The sequence below is a fragment of the Melanerpes formicivorus genome, unplaced genomic scaffold (genome assembly GCF_026170545.1).
Source record: "Melanerpes formicivorus ecotype bairdi unplaced genomic scaffold, bMelFor1.0.p_v2 SCAF_101, whole genome shotgun sequence".
NCBI lineage: Eukaryota > Metazoa > Chordata > Aves > Piciformes > Picidae > Melanerpes > Melanerpes formicivorus.
In genome coordinates this window covers 709,644-735,052 of record NW_027142453.1, presented here as the reverse complement: position 1 = coordinate 735,052, position 25,409 = coordinate 709,644, and the positions used below count along the sequence as shown (strand labels likewise).

At 46.1% G+C, this 25,409-nt stretch overlaps 1 protein-coding gene across 5 annotated transcripts in view; it reads right to left on the bottom strand.

The window, feature by feature from the left end:
• NAA16 (N-alpha-acetyltransferase 16, NatA auxiliary subunit) overlaps positions 1–25,409 on the bottom strand; it is a 109,417-nt gene that overhangs the window by 1,986 nt on the left and 82,022 nt on the right. For 3 of the 5 annotated variants that reach the window (XM_068166508.1, XM_068166507.1, XM_068166506.1), the window contains 10 exons: positions 16,058–16,130; positions 15,009–15,178; positions 14,484–14,636; positions 12,990–13,118; positions 11,243–11,456; positions 7,620–7,813; positions 4,813–4,921; positions 3,672–3,770; positions 2,124–2,267; positions 1,142–1,239 (listed from right to left, as the gene is read on the bottom strand). In XM_068166508.1, coding sequence (XP_068022609.1) covers positions 1,142–1,239; positions 2,124–2,267; positions 3,672–3,770; positions 4,813–4,921; positions 7,620–7,813; positions 11,243–11,456; positions 12,990–13,118; positions 14,484–14,636; positions 15,009–15,178; positions 16,058–16,130 — 1,383 coding nt within the window. Of the gene's footprint in view, positions 1–1,141; positions 1,240–2,123; positions 2,268–3,671; positions 3,771–4,812; positions 4,922–7,619; positions 7,814–11,242; positions 11,457–12,989; positions 13,119–14,483; positions 14,637–15,008; positions 15,179–16,057; positions 16,131–25,409 lie in introns of those variants that run through there. The other 2 variants (XM_068166509.1, XR_010990847.1) reach the window with 2 other exon arrangements.

Genomic DNA, 25,409 nt, shown 5'->3' with positions numbered 1-25,409 from the left:
AGACTCTTTGTGGTATTCAGATATGTTACAGGTACACAGAAGATACATGGAATTGACACATAGAATAAACCAGGTTGGAAAAGACCTTCAAGATCATCGCGTCCAACCTATCAACCAATCCAACCCACCTAAACAACTAACCCATGGCAGCAAGCTCCCCATCAAGTCTCCTCCTGAACACCTCCAATGATGGTGACTCCACCACCTCCCAGGGAACCCATTCCAATGGGCAATCACTCTCTCTGTATAGAACTTCTTCATAACATCCAACCTGAACCTCCCCTGGCGCAGCTTGGGACTGTGTCCTCCTGCGCTAGTGCTGGTTGCCTGGGAGAAGAGACCAACCCCCACCTGTCTAACAACCTCCCTTCAGGTAGCTGTAGAGAGCAATGAGATCACCCCTGAATCTCCTCTTCTCCAGGCTAAGCAACCCCAGCTCCCTCAGCCTCTCCTCACAGGGCTTGTGTTCCAAACCCCTCCCCAGCTTTGTTGCCCTTCTCTGGACATGCTCCAGCAAGTCAACCTCCTTCCTAAACTGAGGGGCCCAGAACTGGACACAGGACTCGAGGTGTGGCCTAACCAGTGCAGTGTACAGAGGCAGAATGACCTCCCTGCTCCTGCTGGCCACACTCTTCCTGATGCAGGCCAGGATGCCATTGGCCCTCTTGGCTGCCTGGGCACACTGCAGGCTCATGTTCAGCCTACCGTTGACCAGTACCCCCAGGTCCCTCTCTGCCTGGCTGCTCTCCAGCCACTCTGACCCCAGCCTGTAGCACTGCCTGGGGTTGTTGTGGCCAATGTGCAGAACCTGGCACTTGGATGTGTTCAATCTCATGCCCTTGGACTCTGCCCATCTGTCCAGCCTGTTGAGTTCCCTCTGCAGAGCCTCTCTACCCTCCAGCAGATCACAACTGATTTATTACTACAGAGAGGAACTGATCAACAACACTCATCTGAGCAAATGCAGACTCTTTGTGGTATTCAGATATGTTACAGTTACTTGGGTGGAAAAAATGAATGCTGCTCTTTCAAATACTCCTCATTTATCATGATGTATGTGAAGCATGCATATTGTCCTGCAGTTCAATCTGCATTGCTTAAGAACCCATACAGTATTTTCTCTTCAAAATACACTATTTACCTTCACATTCTTGTCTCTCATGTTTTTATCCAATCTAGTAGCAACAGCAATTGCCTTTTCTTGTCTTGACTTGTCCAGGAAATACATCATTTTTGCACCTTATTGGAAGAAAGATCACAACATTAAGGTAAAAACACTCCTTCACAGTATCACAGCATCACCAAGGTTGGAAAGACCTCAAAGATCGAGTCCAACCTGTCACCACAGACCTCATGACTAGACCATGGCACCAAGTGCCACGTTCAATGCTCTCTTGAACCCCTCCAGGGATGGTGACTCCACCACCTCTCTGGGCAGCACATTCCAATGGCAAATCACTCTTTCTAGGAAGGACTTCTTCCTAACATCCAGCTTAAACCTCCCCTGGTGCAGCTTGAGACTCTGTCCTCTTGTTCTGGTGCTGGTTGCCTGGGAGAAGAGACCAACCCCCTCCTGGCTACAACCACCCTTCAGGTAGTTGTAGAGAGCAAGAAGGTCTCCCCTGAGCCTCCTCTTCTCCAGGCTAAGCAGCCCCAGCTCCCTCAGCCTCTCCTCATAGGGCTTGTGTTCTAAACCCCTCACCAACTTTGTTGCCCTTCTCTGGACACACTCCAGCAAGTCAACACAAAGCTGTGTGTAGGAACAGAGACATTCCAGCTGATAAGAGAGAAAAGAACTGCTGGATAGATTTGGAGTCTGTTTTTGTGGGGGTTTATTGTACTTTTCCCATCTTTTCAGATTAGAAAGCTGCAACAGGAGGGATGTCACTGCTTCCTTACTTGAGTATCTGTAGGTTTGATCACAAGTTTTGGAGCCAAGAAGCAGTACTTTATGCATCTAATAAGAGAAGTCACTGTGGTAAAATAAGGCAGGAAAAACCTTCACCTGAACATGTACATTTCTGACTCAGGGGACTTTGTGCATGAATTATGGCTTGCAGATAAAGAGTCTGGATTTGAATAAACTCCTCCCTTTTCAAAAGCACTGAAGAGTGCAAACAAACCTGATAGCTGGTGCTGAATGGAGGTAGCATTGTGTTTGAGAAATTCTTCATTAAAACTTTCCAAGTTCTTATTAACAAAGATTTTCTGCATTTCTTGAGTCAGGACCTTGCTGACAATGTCTGGGAGGTTACTGTGGTCAGATACTAGAAGGTGGAAGAGAAGAGGGAGAGAAACAAGGGAAACCCCATTTAACACAGCTGTAGAAAACCACATGGAACTACTAAAAGAGATCACTAAATACATTTCCATTTTTAATAGCTGGCCACAGAGAAAGAAAAACTGCAGTTTGAAACAGACCAACACAAGCATTAGCAATGCATTCATAGATGAAGCATTCATAAAGGGCACTGCCATGTAAACTTTCTGCTACAAGTTCACAAGGCACACTGGGCTTCAGTCAGAATCGTCCTCCCATGTCTGCCACTTATTTTCTTAAAACTTAAGAAGGTCAAAGGTCTTGGGAAGACCTACTTCTCTGGGAAATCCAGCCAAAGAGAGTTATTTGGTCCACCTGGTGGATTAACAGAAGGAGGAGTATAACATAACATATACACAGTACTGTGCATAGCACAACCTGTGTCTTCAAGTCAGTTTGTATCTCAAGGTTATTTCTGCATTACAAAAACATGCAGTTAGAATAAGAATAAAACTTAGAATAAACCAAACCAGGTTGGAAGAGACCTTCAAGATCATTGCATCCAACCCATCAACCAATCCAACCCACCTAAACAACTAACCCATGGCACCAAGCACCCCATCAAGTCTCCTCCTAAACACCTCCAATGATGGTGACTCCACCACCTCCCCAGGCAGCCCATTCCAATGGCAAATCACTCTCTCTCTGCAGAACTTCTTCCTAACATCCAGCCTAAACCTCCCCTGGCACAGCCTGAGACTGTGTCCTCTTGTTCTGGTACTGGTTGCCTGGGAGAAGAGACCAACCTCTGCCTGTCTACAACCTCCCTTCAGGTAGTTGTAGAGAGCAAGAAGGTCACCCCTGAGTCTCCTCTTCTCCAGGCTAAACAACCCCAGCTCCCTCAGCCTCTCCTCATAGGGCTTGTGTTCCAAACCCCTCCCCAGCTTTGTTGCCCTTCTCTGGACACCTTCCAGCAAGTCAACCTCCTTCCTAAACTGAGGGGCCCACAACTGGACACAGGACTCGAGGTGTGGCCTAACCAGTGCAGTGTACAGGGGCAGAATGACCTCCCTGCTCCTGCTGGCCACACTCTTCCTGCTGCAGGCCAGGATGCTATCGGCCCTCTTGGGTGCCTGGGCACACTGCAGGCTCATGTTCAGCCTACCATCAACCAGTACCCCCAGGTCCCTCTCTGCCTGGCTGCTCTCCAGCCACTCTGACCCCAGCCTGTAGCACTGCCTGGGGTTGCTGTGGCCGATGTGCAGAACCTGGCACTTGGATGTGTTCAATCTCCTGCCCTTGGACTCTGCCCATCTGTCCAGCCTGTCGAGGTCCCTCTGCAGTTTTGTCCCTGCACAATATAAAGACTCCTGTATCTTTATACATACACTCAGAGCTCCTACACACATACCAGCTTTCGAGAACTTAATCAAGCATTCATGTAGCCACGGGTTATTACTGTTGATAGCAAATGCCCTCTTGACAGACTGTAACATTAACAGAAACTTTCCTGTGGGAAGGAGAAAAAACAAAAACATACCAAGATTAAGATCACAGAACTTTTTTTTCCCTCTTGATATCAGCTACTGTTTTCTTTAGTAAATCCAGTAGGAACATTACAAACATCAATGGCTACAGAGAATTTAAAAGGAGCTTTATTTTTCCCATCCAAATTGCTCAATGAAACAGAAATGCCTGCTGCTTGAGCTGTGGCAACACTAAACAGATGATGCTACTATCACAGAATCACCAAGGTTGGAAGAGACCTCAAAGATCACCAAGTCCAACCTGCCGCCACAGACCTCATGACTAGACCATGGCACCAAGTGCCACATCCAATCTCCTCTTGAACACCTCCAGGGATGGTGACTCAAGCCTCCCTGGGCAGTGCATTCCAATGGCAAACAACTCTCTCAGTGAAGAATTTTCTCCTCACCTCGAGCCTAAACTTCCCCTGGTGCATCTTGAGACTGTGTCCTCTCGTTCTGGTGCTGATGCCTGAGAGAAGAGAACAACTCCCTCCAGGCTACAACCTCCCTTCAGGTAGTTGGAGAGAGCAATGAGGTCACCCCTGAGCCTCCTCTTCTCCAGGCTAAACAATCCCAGCTCCCCCAGCCTCTCCTCATAGGGCTTGTGTTCCAGACCTCTCCCCAGCCTCGTTGCCCTTCTCTGGACACGTTCAAGTGTCTCAATGTCCTTCTTAAACTAAGGGGCCCAGAACTGGACACAGGACTCAAGGTGTGGCCTAACCAGTGCTGAGTACAGGGGTACAACAACCTCCCTGCTCCTTCTGGCCATACTATTCTTAGTACAGGCCAGGATGCCATTGGGTTTGGGTTTTCCATTACATGAAGATCATACTACAAATACCTTCCTACAGCATTCATTAGTATATACTACAACTTAATTTGCTCTTGGTTTAGGGATACTTAAACAAAAGTGCTATTTCCCCTATGCATACAGCGCAAATGATTTGAGACCACACTCAAACAACACAGGCTGCAGTCAAAGGGTAAAACTGTGTGAAGAACAAAAAAGATGCAGTACTTTACCTTTCCTAAAGTATATTTCAAATGCTAACAAATGTGTTTCTATTTCATCTCCAATAAGATTCTTCAGCGGCGTAAGGAACTTAATGGCTTCTTCTAATGGATTCTCTACCTGTGTTAATAAAATCACAGTGAAAATTAAAGCTTAAAATCAATGTCAAATGAAACCACCACGAATTTTTTTGCTGGTTCAGGACATTTAAATATAAATCAGTGCCCAAAGGTGTACTGAAGCAGATGAGTATTTTCATTTGAGCAGCAAGATTAGAATAGAATAGAATTAACCAGGTTGGAAAAGACTTTTGAGATCATAGAGTCCAACCTATCACCCAACAGAATAGAATAGAATAGAATAGAATAGAATAGGTTGGAAGAGACCTTTGAGATCATTGCATCTAACCTATCACCCAACACCATCTAATCAACTAAACCATGGCACCAAGCACCCCATCCAGTCTCTTCCTAAACACCTCCAGTGATGGTGACATCAATGGCTACAGAGAATTTAAAAGGAGTTTTATTTTTCCCATCCAAATTGCTCAATGAAACAGAAATGCCTGCTGCTTGAACTGTGGCAACACAGAACAGATGCTGCTGCTATCACAGAATCACCAAGGTTGGAAGAGACCTCAAAGATTGTCAAGTCCAACCTGTCGCCACAGACCTCATGACTAAACCATGGCACCAAGTGCCACATCCAATCCCCTCCTGAATGCCTCCATGGACAGTGACTCCACCACCTCCCTGGGCAGCACATTCCAATGGCCACTCTTTCTGTGAAGAGTTTCTCCCTAACATCCAGCCTAAACCTCCCCTGGCACAGCTTGAGACTGTGTCCTCTTGTGCTGGGTAAAAAGTATTTATCCATGATTTTGTGTTGACAACATCATTGCTACCTCTGGCACTGCTTGTGCCATGTCCTCTGTATCTGTAGAATAGAATAGAATAGACCAGACCAGACCAGGTTGGAAGAGACCTTCAAGATCATCGCATCCAACCTATCATCCAACACCACCTAATCAACTAAACCATGGCACCAAGCACCCTGTCAAGTCTCCTCCTGAACACCTCCAGTGACGGCGACTCCACCACCTCCCCGGGCAGCCCATTCCAATGGGCAATCACTCTCTCTGTGTAAAACTTCCTCCTGACCTCCAGCCTGAACCTCCCCTGGCGCAGCCTGAGACTGTGTCCTCTTGTTCTGGTGCTGGCTGCCTGGGAGAAGAGACCAACCTCTGCCTGTCTGAAAAACGATGGAGAGCGGCTTGGCCAGCTCCTCTGACAGCTCTCTCAGCACCCTAGGATGGATCCCATCTGGTCCCATGGACTTGTGGGGATCCAGGCGGCTGAGCAGATCAGCCACTACCCCATTTTGGAACAGTGGAAAACTATGCTGCTCCCTGGCTCCTGTAGTGTTGTGCTATCACCATATTAGTACCTTCAGAAGTTTAGGCTTTCTGTTGCTGATAAAGGAGTTAGTTCTTGATGCTTAAGAGAAACAATGGTTCATCTTCAGATTTAGTGAAGAGCAATCACATTTCTGTTAGTTTTTATCTATTCACTGCATGAAAACCAGAGCTCTTCGGCAAGAAACACATTTTTGTTCAGTACTTTTTTACATGAAGGATGACCCAAACAACCCAAAAATTCATAGAAAGTAACAACATTAACAGAGTTTGAATTTAGAGGGAAACAGTACTTGTCTTAAGTGTAGAGAGGTCTGTTTATAAAACTGTTCTTTCAGGGAAAGAGATCTTTTTGTGCTGTGACTTTTTTTTTTCAAGTAACTGTAGAACAGAGTAGAACAGAGTAGAACAGAGTAGAACAGAGTAGAACAGAGTAGAACAGAGTAGAACAGAGTAGAACAGAGTAGAACAGAGTAGAACAGAGTAGAACAGAGTAGAACAGAGTAGAACAGAGTAGAACAGAGTAGAACAGAGTAGAACAGAGTAGAACAGAGTAGAACAGAGTAGAACAGAGTAGAACAGAGTAGAACAGAGTAGAACAGAGTAGAACAGAGTAGAACAGAGTAGAACAGAGTAGAACAGAGTAGAACAGAGTAGAACAGAGTAGAACAGAGTAGAACAGAGTAGAACAGAGTAGAACAGAGTAGAACAGAGTAGAACAGAGTAGAACAGAGTAGAACAGAGTAGAACAGAGTAGAACAGAGTAGAACAGAGTAGAACAGAGTAGAACAGAGTAGAACAGAGTAGAACAGAGTAGAACAGAGTAGAACAGAGTAGAACAGAGTAGAACAGAGTAGAACAGAGTAGAACAGAGTAGAACAGAGTAGAACAGAGTAGAACAGAGTAGAACAGAACAAACCAGGTTGGAAAAGACCTTTGAGATCAAGTCCAACCTATCATCCAACATTATCTAATCAACTAAACCATGGCACCAAGCACCCCATCCAGTCTCTTCCTAAACACCTCCAGGGATGGTGACTCCACCACCTCCCTGGGCAACTCATTCCAATGCCCAATCACTCTCTCTTTGTAAAACTTCCTCCTAATCTCCAGCCTGAACCTCCCCGGCACAGCTTGAGACTGTGTCCTTCTGTTCTGGTGCTGGTTGCCTGGGAGAAGAGACCAACCCCCACCTGGCTACAACCTCCCTTCAGGGAGTTGGAGACAGCAATAATGTGTCCCCTGAGTCTCCTCTTCTCCAGGCTAAGCAACCCCAGCTCCCTCAGCCTCTCCTCATAGGGCTTGTGCTCCAAAACCCTGCCCAGCTTTGATGCCCTTCTCTGGACTCATGTTATAAGCTTTTATTGGTTATCACACAAATTGATCATGAAAGACCATGCTAACCCTTTCCAGTTTTTCAGGAACTAGCTCTTCCCTGGGTCCACTAGTTTCCTCCTCCTCTTCATCCCGCTTTTTCTTTTGATTCTTTTGTTGTCGCTCTCTTTCTGCATGTTTTCTTTCCTCTTCAAGTTTTGCTTTCTTCTGCGCTCTTCTTTGCTTGCTAAGCATTTTCTTCAGTTCTTTGGCAGACAGATTTTCTGCAGATGAAGATAAATAGGTGACTGAAGATTAACAAGAGCATTTAGAATAGAATAAACCAGGTTGGAAGAGACCTTCAAGATCATCGCGTCCAACCCATCATCCAACACCGCCTGATCAGCTAAACTATGGCACCAAGTGCCCCATCCAGTCTCTTCCTAAACACCTCCAGTGATGGTGACTCTACCACCTCCCTGGGCATCCCATTTCAATGGCAAATCACTCTTTCCGTGAAGAACTTCTTCCTAAGATCCAGCCTAAATTTCCCCTGGTGCAGCTTGAGACTTCAGTTTGCTGAGTTCTTTCACTGATCAGAGGATTTGTGCTAAGAATGGGTTTCTGAGGGACTAACACATCTGTTTTGCAGCTATGGCACCATGGCCTCTTCACCAAGGGCAGCAGCCATTCTGAGACAAGAAAGCAAGGAGTATCAAGTGTTCTTTTCACCCCATTCATGCAGTATTGTCTCGCCCTGTAGACAAGCCTTCTGAATCCTAAAGGCATAGCAGGCAAATGAAACAACACAACTTCAGCTCTTTCCCACCTTAGTTTCTATAACACAACTGCTGTCAAGATTCTCTGTCACACAGCAGCCTTAATACAAACTGGAGAGAAAATAGACAGAAGTTGACCTATTCCATGGAATGTGCCTCAACATGTACTTCACTAATAAAAGGCAGATATGGAAACACTTATTCTACACCTCTGAATGAAAGGCAAGATTGTACTGGCAATAGTAAGTGGCATTTTTGGTTTAGTTTCCCCCCACACCCATATCAAATATTCTTCCCCTTGCAAAGAGCTAGGCAATCATTTCCCCCGCTTTAGTCAACAACCACTGAAGTTTTGACAGTAGCTGCAGCTCTGCAGGAGGAACAGCAACAACTCTTTATCTTAAAAGAAAAACAAAATACAAACAAAATCACAGCTTGTTTGTCACTGCTCTCTTGGATTTCCAAACCAGATGCCACTGTTTCCTAAGAAAGTCTGCTTTCCATTTAGCACTGGTTCCAAATTCTTTCCTATCACAGTGTCACTAAGGCTGGAAGAGACCTCAAAGATCATTGAGTCCAGCCTGTCACCACAGACCTCATGACTAGACCATGGCACCAAGTGCCATGTCCAATCCCCTCTTGAACGCCTCCAGGGATGGTGACTCCACCACCTCCCTGGGCAGCACACTCCAATGACGAATGACTCTCTCAGTGAAGAACTTTCTCCTCACCTCAAGCCTAAACATCCCCTGGTGCAGCTTGAGACTGTGTCCCCTTTCTTTCCTACATGTGCTGATTTTGCTAATACACACTTCAGCATGGATTCTTTGGTGTGATGGTTTGGCCCAACAGCATTAACAAACTGCCACACTTGGTCCTGAAGTGATGTGAAACATGATCCATTCTAATGCAGTGTTATCTAGTGCTACTGGGTAATAAAATGAATAGAGTAAGCCAGGCTGGAAGAGACCTTTGAGATCGTGTCCAACACTATCTAATCAACTAAACCATGGCACCAAGCACCCCATCCAGTCTCCTCCTAAACACCTCCAGTGATGGTGACTCCACCACCTCCCAGGGCAGCACATTCCAATGGCCAATCACTCCCTCCACGAAGAATTTCTTCCTAACATCCAGCTTAAAATATGCTAGATCCAAATTAAGTTCTTACAATTTTGACTGTTTTCCTACAAAAATCTAACATTTCATAAGTTATCTCTAAAGGTCATTTATCTTTTGTTTAAATTGATAAATGGCTGGACAAAGTTTGACTTTTCTTCTTAATGTTCAGGCAACCAGCAACAGAACAGGAGGACACTGTCTCAAGCTGCACCAGGGGAAGCTTAGGCTTGAGGTGAGGAGAAAGTTCTTCACAGAAAGAGTGACTGGCCATTGGGATGTGCTGCCCAAGGAGGTGGTGGAGTCACCCTCCCTGGAAATGTTCAAGAGGGGATTGGAAATGGCACTTGAAGCCATGGTTTAGTTAGTCATAAAGTGTTGGGTGATAGGTTGGGCTTGATCTCTGAGGTCTTCTCCAACCTTATTGATTCTATGGTTCTATTCTGAAGTGCCAGTCCTCCCCAATTACTCCCATCTGTAAGCTAGGTTCATTCATGTACTGATTTTACAACAGGGTAAGAGAGGAAATTAAGAAACCTGTAGCCTGTTATCTATGACCTCTACTCTAACATTCACTAAAAAGATGATCTCTACAACTACCTGAAGGGAGGTTGTAGACAGGCGGATGATGGTCTCTTCTCCCAGACAGCCAGTACCAGAACAAGAGGACACAGTCTCAGGCTGCACCAGGGGAGGTTTAGGTTGGATGTTAGGAAGAAGTTCTATACAGAGAGATTGCCCATTGGAATGGGCTGCCCAGGGAGGTGGTGGAGCGCCGTCATTGGAGGTTTTCACGAGGTGACTTGATGGGGTGCTTGGTATCACAGTATCACAGTATAACTAAGGTTGGAAGAGACCTCGAGTCCAACCTATCAACACAGACATCATGACTAGACCATGGCACCAAGTGCCATGTCCAGTCCCCTCTTGAACACCTCCAGGGATGGTGACTCCACCACCTCCCTGGGCAGCACATTCCAATGACAAACAACTCTCTCGGTGAAGAACTTTCTCCTCCCCTTGAGTCTAAACCTCCCCTGGCGCAGCTTGAGACTGTGTCCTCTTGTTCTTGTGCTGGCTGCCTGGGAGAAGAGACCAACCCCTTCCTTTCAGGCAGTTGTAGAGGGCAATGAGGTCACCCCTGAGCCTCCTCTTCTCCAGGCTAAACAATCCCAGCTGCCTCAGCCTCTCCTCACAGGGCTCTGCTCCATACCTCTCCCCAGCCTTGTTGCCCTTCTCTGGACACGTTCAAGGGTCTCAATGTCCTTCTTAAACTGAGGGGCCCAGAACTGGACACAGGACTCAAGGTGTGGCCTAACCAGTGCTGAGTCCAGGGGCACAATGACTTCCCTGCTCCTGCTGGCCACACTATTCCTAATGCAGGCCAGGATGCCATTGGCCTTCTTGGCCACCTGGGCACACTGCTGAAGGGAGGTTGTAGACAGGCAGCCAGCACCAGAACAAGAGGACACAGTCTCAGGCTGCACCAGGGGAGGTTTAGGTTGGAGGTTAGGAAGAAGTTCTATACAGAGTGATTGCCCATTGGAATGGGCTGCCCAGGGAGGTGGTGGAGTCACCATCATTGGAGGTTTTCAGGAGGAGACTTGCTGGGGTGCTTGGTGCCATGGGTTAGTTGTTTAGGTGGGCTGGATTGGTTGATGGCTTGGACACGATGATCTTGCAGGTCTCTTCCAACCTGGTTTATTCTATGTAATTCTATGTAGTTCTAAAACTTACATTACAACTCATACAACTTTGGCTAATAAGCTTTTACATGTGTTATATACACACAAGCCTCCATTATGGTCTAGATACCTGAATTAACTTCTTGCTCTTTGCTTTCATTGGTAAGAGGATTATCGTGGAGCTTCAAGTAGATTTCAATCGCTGACCGGGCAGCCTTGAAGTAGAAGGCATGTTTCCTGAGCACATCTTCTAATCTCAGAAGGTCTACATAGGCACGAAGAGTCATCTTTCTCATGCAGTATGTGTGGAAGTCAAACTGATCATCTGTTATCTCAAAAAAATGCTTCAAGAAGAAAACAACAACAAGAACAAAACAAATAAACCAAAGCACCTCAAACCCCACAGCTTTTTTGTTTTGCACTCCCTTTGCTTAGTCTATTTTTAATGAGATGGAGGTGAATAAAATTGCAAGTGATATTATTTACAGACAATATTTAACAGGCATAAAAATATCCTGCTAACATTTCCTGTCCATAAGAGCCTGTCAAGCACAGAGGAAACTCACCCAGAGAAACATTGATTTTGTTACCAAAAACTACAGTGTGAGTGTTCAAAAACTCAGGCACTCATTGAAAGCCAAGTGAAATGTGATTGCTGTGATGAAAAGAACTGGCAAAAGGGAACATAAAGTTAATGTGCAAATAGTTGCACAGTGAAGGGACACAGTATTGTATTTTAACTTCAAATAATTCTTTTCACATAATAGCTAGGAATGACACCTTACTACAACAAATCATCAGGTATTAACCTGTCCATAAATATCATTGTGCAAGAAACTTTAAAGAAACTGATGCTGATTACATCAGTGTGAGAGACTAAACGCTTGTCTCTCTTGGTGTGACTCAACAAAGATAAAATCACTTGATGCTTGCCCAGACAATAGCTGATATGTGTTGGGCAGAGCCACTAGAAGGACTCTTGGAAGGTGCAAAGATAACATTGCTCACTGGGCCACAGCTGGCCTCACAACAATGGACCGAGGCCACCTTTGGGAATATGCATGAGACAAGATAATCTCCACCCATCAAGTACCCTGGGAAGGGTGACACAATGAATTCACCACCTGTTTCCTGATGTGTAAGGAGTGTGGGGGCTTGTCTGGATGGAGACAGAGGAGGCGGAGGCCCCCCCTCCATCCAGAACCTTGCCTAAACACACAGAAATACACAGAAAGATTTCCAGGGGAACGATACCTGGACATTTACCTAAGGATGATTTCCTAGCCCCTGGAATTCCTGAGGGACAATACTTGGACACATACCTAAGGACTAAAAACTGTATAAAAGACTTGAGCAACTACTGGCTTGTTGGGGAGAAAAACGGAGATGAAGGAAAACACAGGAGATGGACCATGCCGCTGAGAAGGGAAAGCTGGGACAGTGCTGCTCCGGAGAAAAGAGGCTGCCCAGAGGACCACAGCTCTTCTCCAGCCAAAGCCTCAGCACCCTTTCTCTACAGACCCAGGCTGCCCAGAGGACCACAGCTCTTCTCCAGCAAAAGCCTCAGCACCGTTTCACCATTCCTCCACAGACTCAAACTGTCTTGGGGGGAATGAGTGGTGCGGTAATATAATTCCTTTCCTCTTCTCTCTCTTCTCTTTCTCCCTCTCTATTTTCTCCCTCTCCCCTTCTTATTTCCACTTTGTTTATGTAATCAATAGTCTAGCTGTTGATATTTTGGCCTCGTTTATGCCTCTCATCTCACAAAAGGGGAATATTTAAAGGACTGTATCTCCAGAGTGAGACAATCAGCAAATACCTTTACCAGTGCATGAGAAATACCAAGACAGACACTGACAGTGTTTGCACCTACTCACCCTTTCCACTTCATGGCACTTTTTCAAGGCATCACCATACTTCCCCAGTCTTTGATAAGCTGCAGCACACTCAGTCTGGAACCACATACACTGCATCTCATTGAGGTTTTCCATAGCAGAAGTCCCTTCCTGAAAGAAGCATCATTATCACTTTTTGCCATCATTATTTACCAGCTGCTCCTTTCAACTATGGCTAGGTTCAGGTATGTAGTGGGGAGCAGTAAATTCTCCAACTCCTTGGATTTACAACAGAAATATAGGTGTAACCATTCAATGACTGAAAATAATACTTGGTATCTTATGCTCCCCAAGAAAAAGGCATAGATTTAAATTGTTTTTAAAATCTATAAACATAATTTAAGAAGGACATTGAGACTCTTGAACGTGTCCAGAGAAGGGCAATGAGACTGGGAAGAAGCTTTGAGTGCAAGCCCGAGGAGAGGCTGAGGGAGCTGGGATTGTTTGACCTGGAGAAGAGGAGGCTCAGAGGAGACCTTATTGCTCTCTACAACTACCTGAAGGGAGGCTGTAGCCAGGAGGGGGTTGGTCTCTTCTCCCAGGCAACCAGCACCAGAACAAGAGGACACAGTCTCAAGCTGTGCCAGGGGAAGTTTAGGCTTGAGGTGAGGAGAAAGTTCTTCACTGAGTGAGTTGTTAGCTGTTGGAATGTGCTGCTCAGGGAGGTGGTGGAGTCACCGTCCTCAGAGATGTTCAAGAGGGGACTGGATGTGGCACCTGGTGCCATGGTTTAGTAGTCATAAGGTGTTGGGTGACAGAATGGAATGGAATGGAGAATGGAACAGACTAGACCAGACCAGGTTGGAAGCGACCTTTGAGATCATCGTGTCCAACCTATCATCCAACACCACCTAATCAACTAAACCATGGCACCAAGCACCCTGTCAGGTCTCCAAGGATAGGTTGGACTTGATGATCTTTGAGGTCTTTTCCAACCTCATTGATTCTATGATTATCTGAACAAGATTAACTCAGGCTAGTCCACATGTTTTTACTTTAACAACTTGGAGGCAAAAGCCAACACTTAGGCAAAATTTAAGAGTGTAGCAAATAATTTGTGGTTTTTTTTCCCCCCCATCAAGTAAGTTGCATCCATTAGTCTAAAAATTCACCAAAACCATTCTATGAGTCTATATAGTTATTTACCTCTACAAAAAGTATCTTACAAAGGGACACTAATAAAAGATACTTTGAAAAGTCTGGTTGGAAGTTACCAACTGGCAGAGGGAAACAAAAGCTCTCTTCAACTGGACGTTAGGAAGAAGTTCTATACAGAGAGAGTGATTGGCCATTGGAATGTGCTGCTCAGGGAGGTGGTGGAGTCAGCATCATTGGGGGTGTTTAGGAGGAGACTTGATAGGGTGCTTGGTGCCATGGTTTAGTTGATTAGGTGGTGTTGGATGATGGGCTGGATGCAATGATCTTGAAGGTGTCTTCCAACCTGGTTTCTTCTATTCCTGGAAGCAATATACTTACTCTTGTGAATTTAGAGCACATCTCCTCAGCATCCTTCACCATGTTTGCTCGCAGCATATATTTAGCACACTTAGAATTGATAAATCTGTCTGCAGTATCCAGAGACTGTGCTTCATCCATCCATTTGGCAGCTTCCTTGAGGTTACCTACGTGCTGTCAGGCAGAAATGAAACAGTTAACTTGCAGTGTAAAGCCTGCTAGTGAAACCCCTGAAATCTATATATAGTTACTGGTATTTCTACCTCAGAAATAACAAAGGGCAGTATTATTTGCTTGCTCCCCTCCTGCCCACAGATTTTTTCAGAATGACAATTTACTCCATTGTGACTTGCCTCACAAAACCTAAACAAAAGGCTTTTCATTTTCTGCCTGATAGAGCTGTGCCCACATAGAAACCTGCATGCAAACCTATGCCTGCAACCACTGCTGACTGAAATCCTACCCACAAACTTGCACCAGCAGTTGGATGGGTTGTGTTTTGGGCTTTTGAATTGAAGTAAGTGCATGTCTACAATGATTTCTTACCTTGTAAATTTTTGCTTTTAAATAGAAGAGTTCTATTAAGGTTGGAGTGCTTGCAATTGCAGCATTAATGTAATCCAAGGCCAAAGAACACTGGCCAAGTTTGTCAAAGTGCTGTGCCAGGAAATACTGAACCCAAAGCAGAGTCGTTGGGGGCTCCTTCTCTCCATTTTCTGCAACAAGAATGGAGAATGTTACAGCAACCAGTGAGGCTGAAGGCTGCAGTTGGAAAACAAACAAACAGGACAAGCTTGGCAAATTCAGCAAACATTTCCTGTAATGCATTCATTTACTAGAAGGCATGGCAATCACTTTCTTGCAAAAAAGTATCAGCACTTCAACAGTTCTTGATAATGGCCATTAACAGTGCTACTAATAGAATACTTGGCTGCAGTGTGCCCAGGCAGCCAAGAGGGCCAATGGCATCCTGGCCTGCATGAGGAACAGTGTGGCCAGCAGCAGCAGGGAGGTCATTCTCACCCTGTACACTGCACTGGTTAGGCCACACCTTGAGTACTGTGTCCAGTTCTGGGCCCCTCAGTTTAGGAAGGAGGTTGACTTGCTGGAGCGCGTCCAGAGAAGGGCAACAAAGCTGGGGAGGGGTTTGGAGCACAAGCCCTATGAGGAGAGGCTGAGGGAGGTGGGGTTGCTTAGCCTGGAGAGGAGGAGACTCAGGGGTGACCTTATTGCTCTCTACAACTACCTTAAGGGGGGTTGTAGACACGTGGATGTTGGTCTCTTCTCCCAGGCAACCAGCACCAGAACAAGAGGACACAGTCTCAGGCTGTGCCAGGGGAGGTTTAGGTTGGATGTTAGGAAGAAGTTCTACAGAGAGAGTGATTGCCTATTGGAATGGGCTGCCCAGGGAGGTGGTGGAGTCACCATCAATGGAGGTGTTCAGGAGGAGACTTTGATAGGGTGCTTGGTGCCATGGTTTAGTAGATTAGGTGGTGTTGGATGATAGGTTGGACACGATGATCTTGAAGGTCTCTTCCAACCTGGTTTATTCTATTCTATTCTAATGACAATGTAATAAGACCAAAGAAACTCACCAGATGTACTAAAAAGGTCACAAGTTTTCAAAGAGGTTTCATAGCCAGTAACAAGTTCTTGGATGGTAGAAACCTGTATATTACAAAAAAGGGGGGGGGGGGGGGGGGGGGGGAGGGAATCAACTTAAGTTATGCTTTACTACCATGTTGCCATAAATTAATGCACTGAAAAAAAACCCACATTGGCAAAGTTAGACAAACTACACTAAAACAATCACTTAATTGGGTAAAACCCCTGCATGTATCCTCATGCAGTTTGCTTCACCTTTCACAGGTTACAGCAGGGAAACAGGTGTAATCTGTGCAGTTTACAGCAGAACACAATCAAGTACATTTGACAAGTATCCTTTATGCTGTATTTGGCAATTTCTTTTTCCTAATGCTGTTTAGGTTTTTAGGGTCCAAACTGAGCCAGCTGAAGAAAGGTGCTTTGGAAAAGATTGGGGAAAAGACATCAGTGGTTTTCTAGCAGGCCAGTATGTAAAGATATATTTATTCCTCTTGTTAAAATGATATTATTGCCTCCAGGTATCTCCAGGGGGCCTACCAGAAGGCTGGGGAGACCCCACGTGGAGTACCACCTCCAGTTCTGGAGCCCCTATTCCAAGAGGGATGTGGAGGTGCTGGAAGGTGTCCAGAGAAGGGCCAGGAGGATGAGCAGAGAGCTGGAGCACCTCTCCTATGAGGACAGACTGAAGGAGTTGGGGCTGTTCAGTCTGCAGAAGAGAAGGCTCCAAAGTGACCTCATTGTGGCCTTCCAGTATCTGAAGGGGGCCTACAGGAAGGCTGGGGAAGGACTTCTCAGGATCTCAGGTAGTGATAGGACTAGGGGGAATGGAATGAGCCTGGAGGTGAGGAGATTCAGGCTGGAGGTGAGGAGGAAGTTCTTCCCCATGAGAGTGGTGAAGCCCTGGAATGGGTTGTCCAGGGAGGTGGTTGAGGCCCCGTCCCTGGAGGTGTTTAAGACCAGGCTGAACAAGGCTCTGGCCAGCCTGATGTAGTGTGGGGTGTCCCTGGCCATGGCAGGAGGGTTGGAACTAGATGATCCCTGTGGTCCCTTCCAAACCTGACTGATTCTATGGACATGGCCTGCATCTTTTTACATAAATACATGTAAATTGACTGTTTTAAGCTAAGGCTTTCTGAAATCAAACCATGTAAACATGACCCCAACTTCACCCATATTGTTTTGAACTCACATTATAGGAGTCTGACATTTAGAATACGTACACAGGTTAGGATCTGTGAGTTTCATGACAAGAAATGATTCCAACATCAGGCCCATGGCTTACAAGTGCCACATATTATTTCTAAGCATTTTATAAGATGCTCACCCTGGTTTTATAACTCTAAACATGCCTGCTACATCCAGCAATCACTAGTGTCTTAAAGAAAGAAGACCAATTGTGAATAGATAAATAGGATCACACTGAAGAGACTTCAAAAACACCTAAGCAACATTCACCAATTACATAAAACCTGTAGATGGTAAAAACCTCATTAGGGAGAAGATGACCCCACATTAAAGTTGGTTGCAAAAGTAAAACAAAGGCAAAATAATGCAGAGAGCACTACATTTTAAAAAGCAGAACATGATGAAGCATAAACCCACTTAAAGATATGCTGTGAGAGAGAAGGGAATAAACCTTCCAGAAGCCCAGGAGACCAAGAGGGCCAATGGCATCCTGGCCTGCATCAAGAACAGTGTGGCCAGCAGCAGCAGGGAGGTCATTCTGCCCCTGTACACTGCACTGGTTAGGCCACACCTCGAGTCCTGTGTCCAGTTCTGGGCCCTTCAGTTTAGGAAGGATGTTGACTTGCTGGAGCATGTCCAGAGAAGGGCAACAAAGTTGGTGAGGGGCTAGGAACACAAGCCCTATGAGGAGAGGCTGAGGGAGCTGGGGTTGCTTAGCCTGGAGAAGAGGAGGCTCAGGGGAGACCTTCTTGCTCTCTACAACTACCTGAAGGGAGGTTGTAGCCAGGTGGGGGTTGGTCTCTTCTCCCAGGCAACCAGCACTAGAACAAGAGGACACAGTCTCAAGATGTGCTAGGGGAGGTTTAGGCTGGAGGTTAGGAAGAAATTCTACACAGAGAGAGTGATTGCCCATTGGAATGGGCTGCCCAGGGAGGTGGTGGCATCACCATCATTGGAGGTGTTTAGGAGGAGACTTGATAGGGTGCTTGGTGCCATGGTTTGGTTGATTAGGTGGGTTGGATAATAGGTTAGATGTGATGATCTTGAAGGTCTCTTCCAACCTGGTTTATTCTATTCTATTCAAGTATACAACTTGAAGGATACTATGTTTTATAACCTAATTCATCACAAAAGGCAAAAAAACCAAACGTTTTCCTTCAAAGACAGCAGAGGAGGTGACACATCCAAGTCATACAGAGTCAGGGTAAATGTCTCAGAAGTGTAGCAAAACATGTAAACCCATTCTGGAAAGCTCTGAGCAAATCTCATAACAAGTGGCTTCTGGCAGCAAAATCTCATCAAATCAAACATTAGTAGACTTCAAATAACTACAAAGTGATAAAGGAATGTAAAGAAGTTACACCCAAACAGACAACTGCAAACAAAGGTAGCTGTCCTCTGGCCTCAGACATCTAATTACTACAAGAAACTGTCAACAGATCCAGAATTTCAGGATTAAGAACTTTCAAGAATCTCAGACTGTCTAAAATGAGTTTAAATGCTGGAGTAATTACCTTGTTCAGGCAGCAGGCTTGCAGTGTGTGTGTGCAAGAGAGTAAGCGTCACCATCTTGCTGCTTTTAACAACACAGTACCAGAGTATCACAGTATAACTAAGGTTGGAAGAGACCTCGAGGATCACCAAGTCCAACCTATCAACACAGACCTCATGACTAGACCATGGCACCAAGTGCCACGTCCAATCTCCTCTTGAACACCTCCAGGGACAGTGACTCCACCACCTCCCTGGGCAGCCCATTCCAATGGGCAATCACTCTCTCTGTGTAAAACTTCCTCCTAACCTCCAGCCTGAACCTCCCCTGGCGCAGCCTGAGACTGTGTCCTCTTGTTCTGGTGCTGGCTGCCTGGGAGAAGAGACCAACCTCTGCTTGTTTACAACCTCCCTTCAGGTAGTTGTAGACAGCAAGAAGGTCGCCCCTGAGTCTCCTCTTCTCCAGGCTAAACAACCCAGCTCCCTCAGCCTCTCCTCATAGGGCTTGTGTTCCAAGCCCCTCCCCAACTTTGTTGCCCTTCTCTGGACACGCTCCAGCAAGTCAACATCCTTCCTAAACTGAGGGGCCCAGAACTGGACACATAGCTAAGGACTAAAAACCTGTATAAAAGACTTGAGCAACTACTGGCTTGGCAGAAGAAAAATGGAGATGAGGGAAAACACAGGAGAAGGACAATGCCGTTGAGAAGGAAAGCAGGAGAGAAGGAAAAGCCCGGGACAATGCTGCTCCGGAGAAAAGAGGCCGTGAAGCCTGGAAGAAGACGACTGAACCCTCTCTCCGTGTCCTAAGTTCCACCTGCTGCAACTCATGGAGCTGAAGAGGCTGCCCAGAGGACCACCTCTCTTTTCCAGCCAAAGCCTCAGCACCCTTTCTTTACAGACCCAACATCTCCTGCAGCACCTTCCCTCCACAGACTCAAACTGTCCTGGGGGGATGAGGGGTGTGGTAATATAATTCCTCTTCTCTCTCTATTCTCTCTCTCCCCTTCTGACCCATCCACTTTATTTATGTAATAAATAGTCTAGCTGTTGATATTTTGGCCTTGTTTGTGCATCTAATTTCAAGGGAATATTCAGAAGAAGTGAGTCTCTTTCCCTCTCTGGACTGAGATAACAGCCCCCTGAAGGGAGGTTGTAGCCAAGTGGGGGTTGGTCTCTTCTCCAGGCTACTGACCAATAGATAGAGATTTGATGGTTACTTCAAGTTAAGAACATTCATGTTACCACAGAAGAATCATAGGTGAATGGCCAAAATACTTCACAAAGATGGGCTCCTCTCTGTGCTTTTACAAAGATTTAACTGTTACAGAATTCCTATCTACACTACTAAACACAGGCAGGGGTTACACTATCTTGCCTTGAATAACTTCAGCAGTGACAGAGATAGAGAGCAGTGGGGAGGAATAAAGAGACAGTAGACAAGAAGGAAATTAGATGTTGCTTGGCACAACTACATGCAGTGACACTTAAGTCACTAATGGCCCATCATCATTCATCAAATGGCTCACTTCCAGGAATTAAGACAGAGCAGAAGACTGCCACTTTAAAAAGCCCACTTTGTTTCCCTATGGAATACCTAATAATCATACATACCACAAGCTAAATACTTGCATGCTGATTGGGAGTTTGTGTGGGTGGGATTGTCTTTTTCCCAGGCCTGAATGTTTTGTAAATTATTCAGTTATTTCAATGACAGAAACATTTTATACAACAGAATTAACCAGGTTGGAAAAGACCTTTGAGATCAAGTCCAACCTATCACCCAACACCATCTAATCAACTAAACCATGGCACCAAGCACCCCATCCAGTCCTGTCCTAAATACCTCTAGGGATGGTGACTCCATCACCTCCCCAGGCAGCACATTCCAATGGCAAATCACTCTATGAAGAGCTTCTTCCTAACCTCCAGCCTAAACCTCCCCTGGCACAGCTTGAGACTGTGTACTCTTGTTCTGGTGCTAGTTGCCTGGGAGAAGAGACCAACCTCTGCCTGTCTACAACCTCCCTTAAGGTAGTTGTAGACAGTGAGGTGTCCCCTGAGCCTCCTCTTCTCCAGGATAAGCAACCCCAGCTCCTTCAGCCTCTCCTCATAGGACTGTGCTCAAGGCCTCTCCCCAGCTTTGTTGCCCTTCTCTGGACATGCTCCAGCAACTCAACATCTTTCCTAAACTGAAGGGCCCAGAACTGGACACAGGACTCAAGGTGTGGCCTAACAAGTGCTGTGTAGAGGGGCAGAATGACCTCCCTGCTCCTGCTGGCCACGCTCTTCCTGATGCAGGCCAGGATGCCATTGGCCCTCTTGGCTGCCTGGGCACACTGCAGGCTCATGTTCAGCCTACCATCAACCAGTACCCCCAGGTCCCTCTCTACCTGGCTGCTCTCCAGCCACTCTGACCCCAGCCTGTAGCACTGCATGGGGTTGCTGTGGCCAATGTGCAGAACCCGGCACTTGGATGTGTTCAATCTCATGCCCTTGAACTCTGCCCATCTGTCCAGCCTGTCCAGGTCCCTCTGCAGAGCCTCTCTACCCTCCAGCAGATCAACTCCTGCCCCCAGCTTGGTGTCGTCAGCAAATTTACTGATGATGGACTCAATGCCCTCATCCAGATCATCAATAAAGATGTTAAAGAGCATGGGGCCCAGCACTGATCCTTGGGGCACAGCAATCATCTTATGCCATTAAAGTAGTAAGAGGAACACATGACAAGCAGCCTTCTACTGAGCACAGGTCTATCTCTGACACACCCAGACACCAGGTTTGTTTCTGTAAAAAGCTTTACTGTTTTGCACAGCACCCAATTGAAGTGTTGCTTTGAAACTTAACAGCACTCAGATGTAGGTGCATCTCTGCTCCTACATTTATTCAACTCAGCCATCAATACTCCCTCTTGCTTCCCTAAGGAAAGTTCAATGTGTGCATACATTCATGCATCCACAAGGCAAGACAAAAATCTGTTGCTTGCAGGAAAACACACATCTAAAGGAACATTCAGAATCATTTTAAATGGGCCTAAATTAGAGGCAGCTGCCACAAGTAAAGATCAGTGAGATTTCATTTAGCTCTGTTCTTTGATTTAATTAGACAAGAAGCTGTACAGAATCTTGCACCCCCTTTCATGGTCCTGTAGCATCATGGTTAGGCCCTAGAATCATAGAATCAATAAGGTTGGAAGAGACCTCAAAGATCATTGAGTCCACCCTGTCACCCAACACCTCATGGCTACTGAACCATGGCACCAAGTGCCACGTCCAATCCCCTCTTGAACACCTCCAGGGATAGTGACTCCACTTGAGCATTTGTCATTGTGTGGTGGTGAAGCAGGTGAGTCCCAGGAATCCCACCTAAAACTACCAGCTTTTAAGAACTGACTAGCCACAAAGCATTCTGCAGTACCATATCCAAAACCAAACACAAAACTGAGAATCACTGAAAGCAAACCATGTCTTCCAGAACAATGTAACTTGTGTGTAATCTGCAAACACTTGACTACAGATACACCATCAAATCCTACTGATTTACAATCTCAAGATCATGCTAACTGGCTGTGTAAGTGAAGCTTGCTGTTCCTGTCCCCACTGCTGCTAGCACTGATAACAGACACTCCTGAAAACACAGAATCACCAAGGTTGGAAGAGACCTCAAAGATCATCAAGTCCAGCCCATCACCATAGACTCATGACTAAACCATGGCACCAAGTGCCACGTCCAATCCCCTCTTGAACACTTCCAGGGATGGTGACTCCACCACCTCCCTGGGCAGCACATTCCAATAGCTAACAACTCCCTCAGTGAATAACCTTTTCCTCACCTCGAGCCTAACCTTCCCCCGGTGCAGCTTGAGACTGTGTCCTCTTGTTCTGGGAAAAGAGACCAACCCCCACCTGGCTACAACCTCCCTTCAGGTAGTTCTAGACAGCAAGAAGGTCTCCCCTGAGCCTCCTCTTCTCCAGGCTAAACAATCCCAGCTCCCTCAGCCTCTCCTCATAGGGCTTGTGCTTGAGGCCTCTCCCCAGCTTTGTTGCCCTTCTCTGGACACATTCAGGTGTCTCAATGTCCTTCTCAAACTGAGGGGCCCAGAACCGGAAAACAAGCAATACTTTATCCTAGCATCTATACCAGTGAATACACAGGCTACTAAAAATACTAAGGAAAAAAAACCTCCTCCATTTGTCAAAAGGAGTTTACCTTTTGTCATCCAAACAGCAACTTGTAGCACAGTATTTTGTACAAATGTTCTGCTGACAAAACTCTCTCTTTTTTAGGGCATGCCATATTCATAGTATCATAGTATCAGTCAGGGTTGGAAGGGACCACAAGGATCATCTAATTCCAACCCCCCTGCCATGGGCAGGGACAACCCACACTAGATCAGGCTGGACAGAGCCTCATCCAGCCTGGGCTTAAACACCTCCAGGGACAGGGCCCCAGGCACCTCCCTGGACAACCCATTCCAGGGCTTCACCACTGTCAAGCATAATTAATTGAAAATTTTATAGTTCAAGGAGCATTTTGATAAACATTGCAATCATTTTGCAACTTCACCTGAACCATGCAACACTTCTAGTCACATGTGACTGCATCACCCAGTTCTTGCCTCACACATTTACCAAGCTTTGCATTTCCAAGCTGTTCTTACAGAAAAAGACTCTCAGGTAAGCAAAAGCAATTCCATGTTTCAGCTTTGCCAAGAGCAGACTACTCAAGCAGAATGGCAAATCACTCACAAGAACAACAGCCTCCTTTAAAGAGTTTACTACTGCTTTGGAAAGGTCTAGTAGGTGTATCCTTACACACCAAGTACAACTGCACAAGCTCCTTTAGAACTATGTATGTATTACAAGATCAGTCTCATGTTAAGCCAAATGAGCTTGAGTAGGATTACTCCAAATACAAGAGTCAGCCACAAATTAAGTGTTTCAAATCACAATATCACAAAGGTTGGAAGAAACCTCAAGGATCATCGAGTCCAACTTATCAACACAGACCTCATGACTAGACCATGGCACTAAGTGCCACGTCCAATCCCCTCTTGAACACCTCCAGGGAGGGTGACTCCACCACCTCCCTGGGCAGCACATTCCGATGAAGAACTTCCTCCTCACATCAGTCTAAATCTGCCCTGGTGCAGCTTGAGACTGTGTCCTCTTGTTCTGGTGCTGGTTGCCTGGGAGAAGAGACCAACCCCTACCTGGCTACAACCACCTTTCAGGTAGTTGTAGAGAGTAATAAGGTCACCCCTGAGTCTCCTCTTCCCCAGGCTAAGCAAACCCAGCTCCCTCAGTCTCTCCTCACAGCGCTTGTGTTCCAAACCCCTCACCAATGTAGCACTATACACAACACCACCATAACAATATACACTTCATCCTGAAGAGCTTGAACACACTTCCTTAACATACAGAGTGAATGAAACAGGAAACAAATGCAGTGTTTTACAGATGTACTGACAGCCACAGAACAGATTTTCCTGCTATTTTCACACCATCCAGAACAAGATTTTCTAACATGCTGGGCATTCCATATCAACTGAGATCACAGAATCGTTCTGCAGACATACCTGAAACCCTGACTCCTGACTGATACTATGATTTAATATGAGCAGAGCATCAGCAGGAGCAGCTATGAGTAGGGAATACTGAGAGCAATTCAGATGGGTATTTGGAGCAGGTACTCCCAATGTAGACCACTTAGGCTAAAAAAAAGCCTTCTTGATAAAGGAGATTTAAGTCATGTGCTATACCTCTGTCAGCTCTTGGCCTACATGTTATCTCAGGGACTCAAACTGTCAGCCATCAACACTAACCATTCTCATTACAGTGCAGAAGCATCCTATCCTGGCAGTGCTGATCGACAGCCACCTGAATATGAGCCGGCAGTATGCCCAGGTGGCCAAGAGGGCCAATGGCATCCTGGCCTGCATTAGGAATAGTGTGGCCAGCAGGAGCAGGGAGGTCATTGTGCCCCTGGACCCTGCATTGCTCAGGCCGCACCATGAGTACTGTGTCCAGTTCTGGGCCCCTCAGTTTAAGAAGGACATTGAGACACTTGAACGTGTCCAGAAAAGGGCAACAAGGCTGGGGAGAGGCCTTGAGCACAGCCCTGTGAGGAGAGGCTGAGGGAGCTGGGATTGTTTAGCCAGGAGAAGAGGAGGCTCAGGGGTGACCTCATTACCCTCTACAACTACCTGAAGAGTGGTTGTGGCCAGGAAGGGGTTGGTCTCTTCTCCCAGGCAACCAGCACCAGAACAAGAGGACACAGTCTCAAGCTGCGCCAGGGGAGGTTTAGACTCGAGGTGAGGAGAAAGTTCTTCACCGAGCGAGTCATTTGTCATTGGAATGTGCTGCCCAGGGAGGTGGTGGAGTCGCCATCCCTGGAGGCGTTCAAGAGGAGATTGGACGTGGCACTTGGTGCCATGGTCTAGTCATGGGGTCTGTGTTGATAGGTTGGATATGGTGATCCTTGAGGTCCTTTCCAACCTAAGTTATACTGTGATACCTAGAATGAAGGTTTTCTTTCTCCTCCTTCCTCCACTTAAAATTTCCTTTTCTCTTTCTTCAGGTGCAGTGATATAGCAGAAATGATCTCTTTCTCTATGAATGTACCAGATCCTTGGCAAGTCTACTTACTTGATTTCATCTCCTGGAA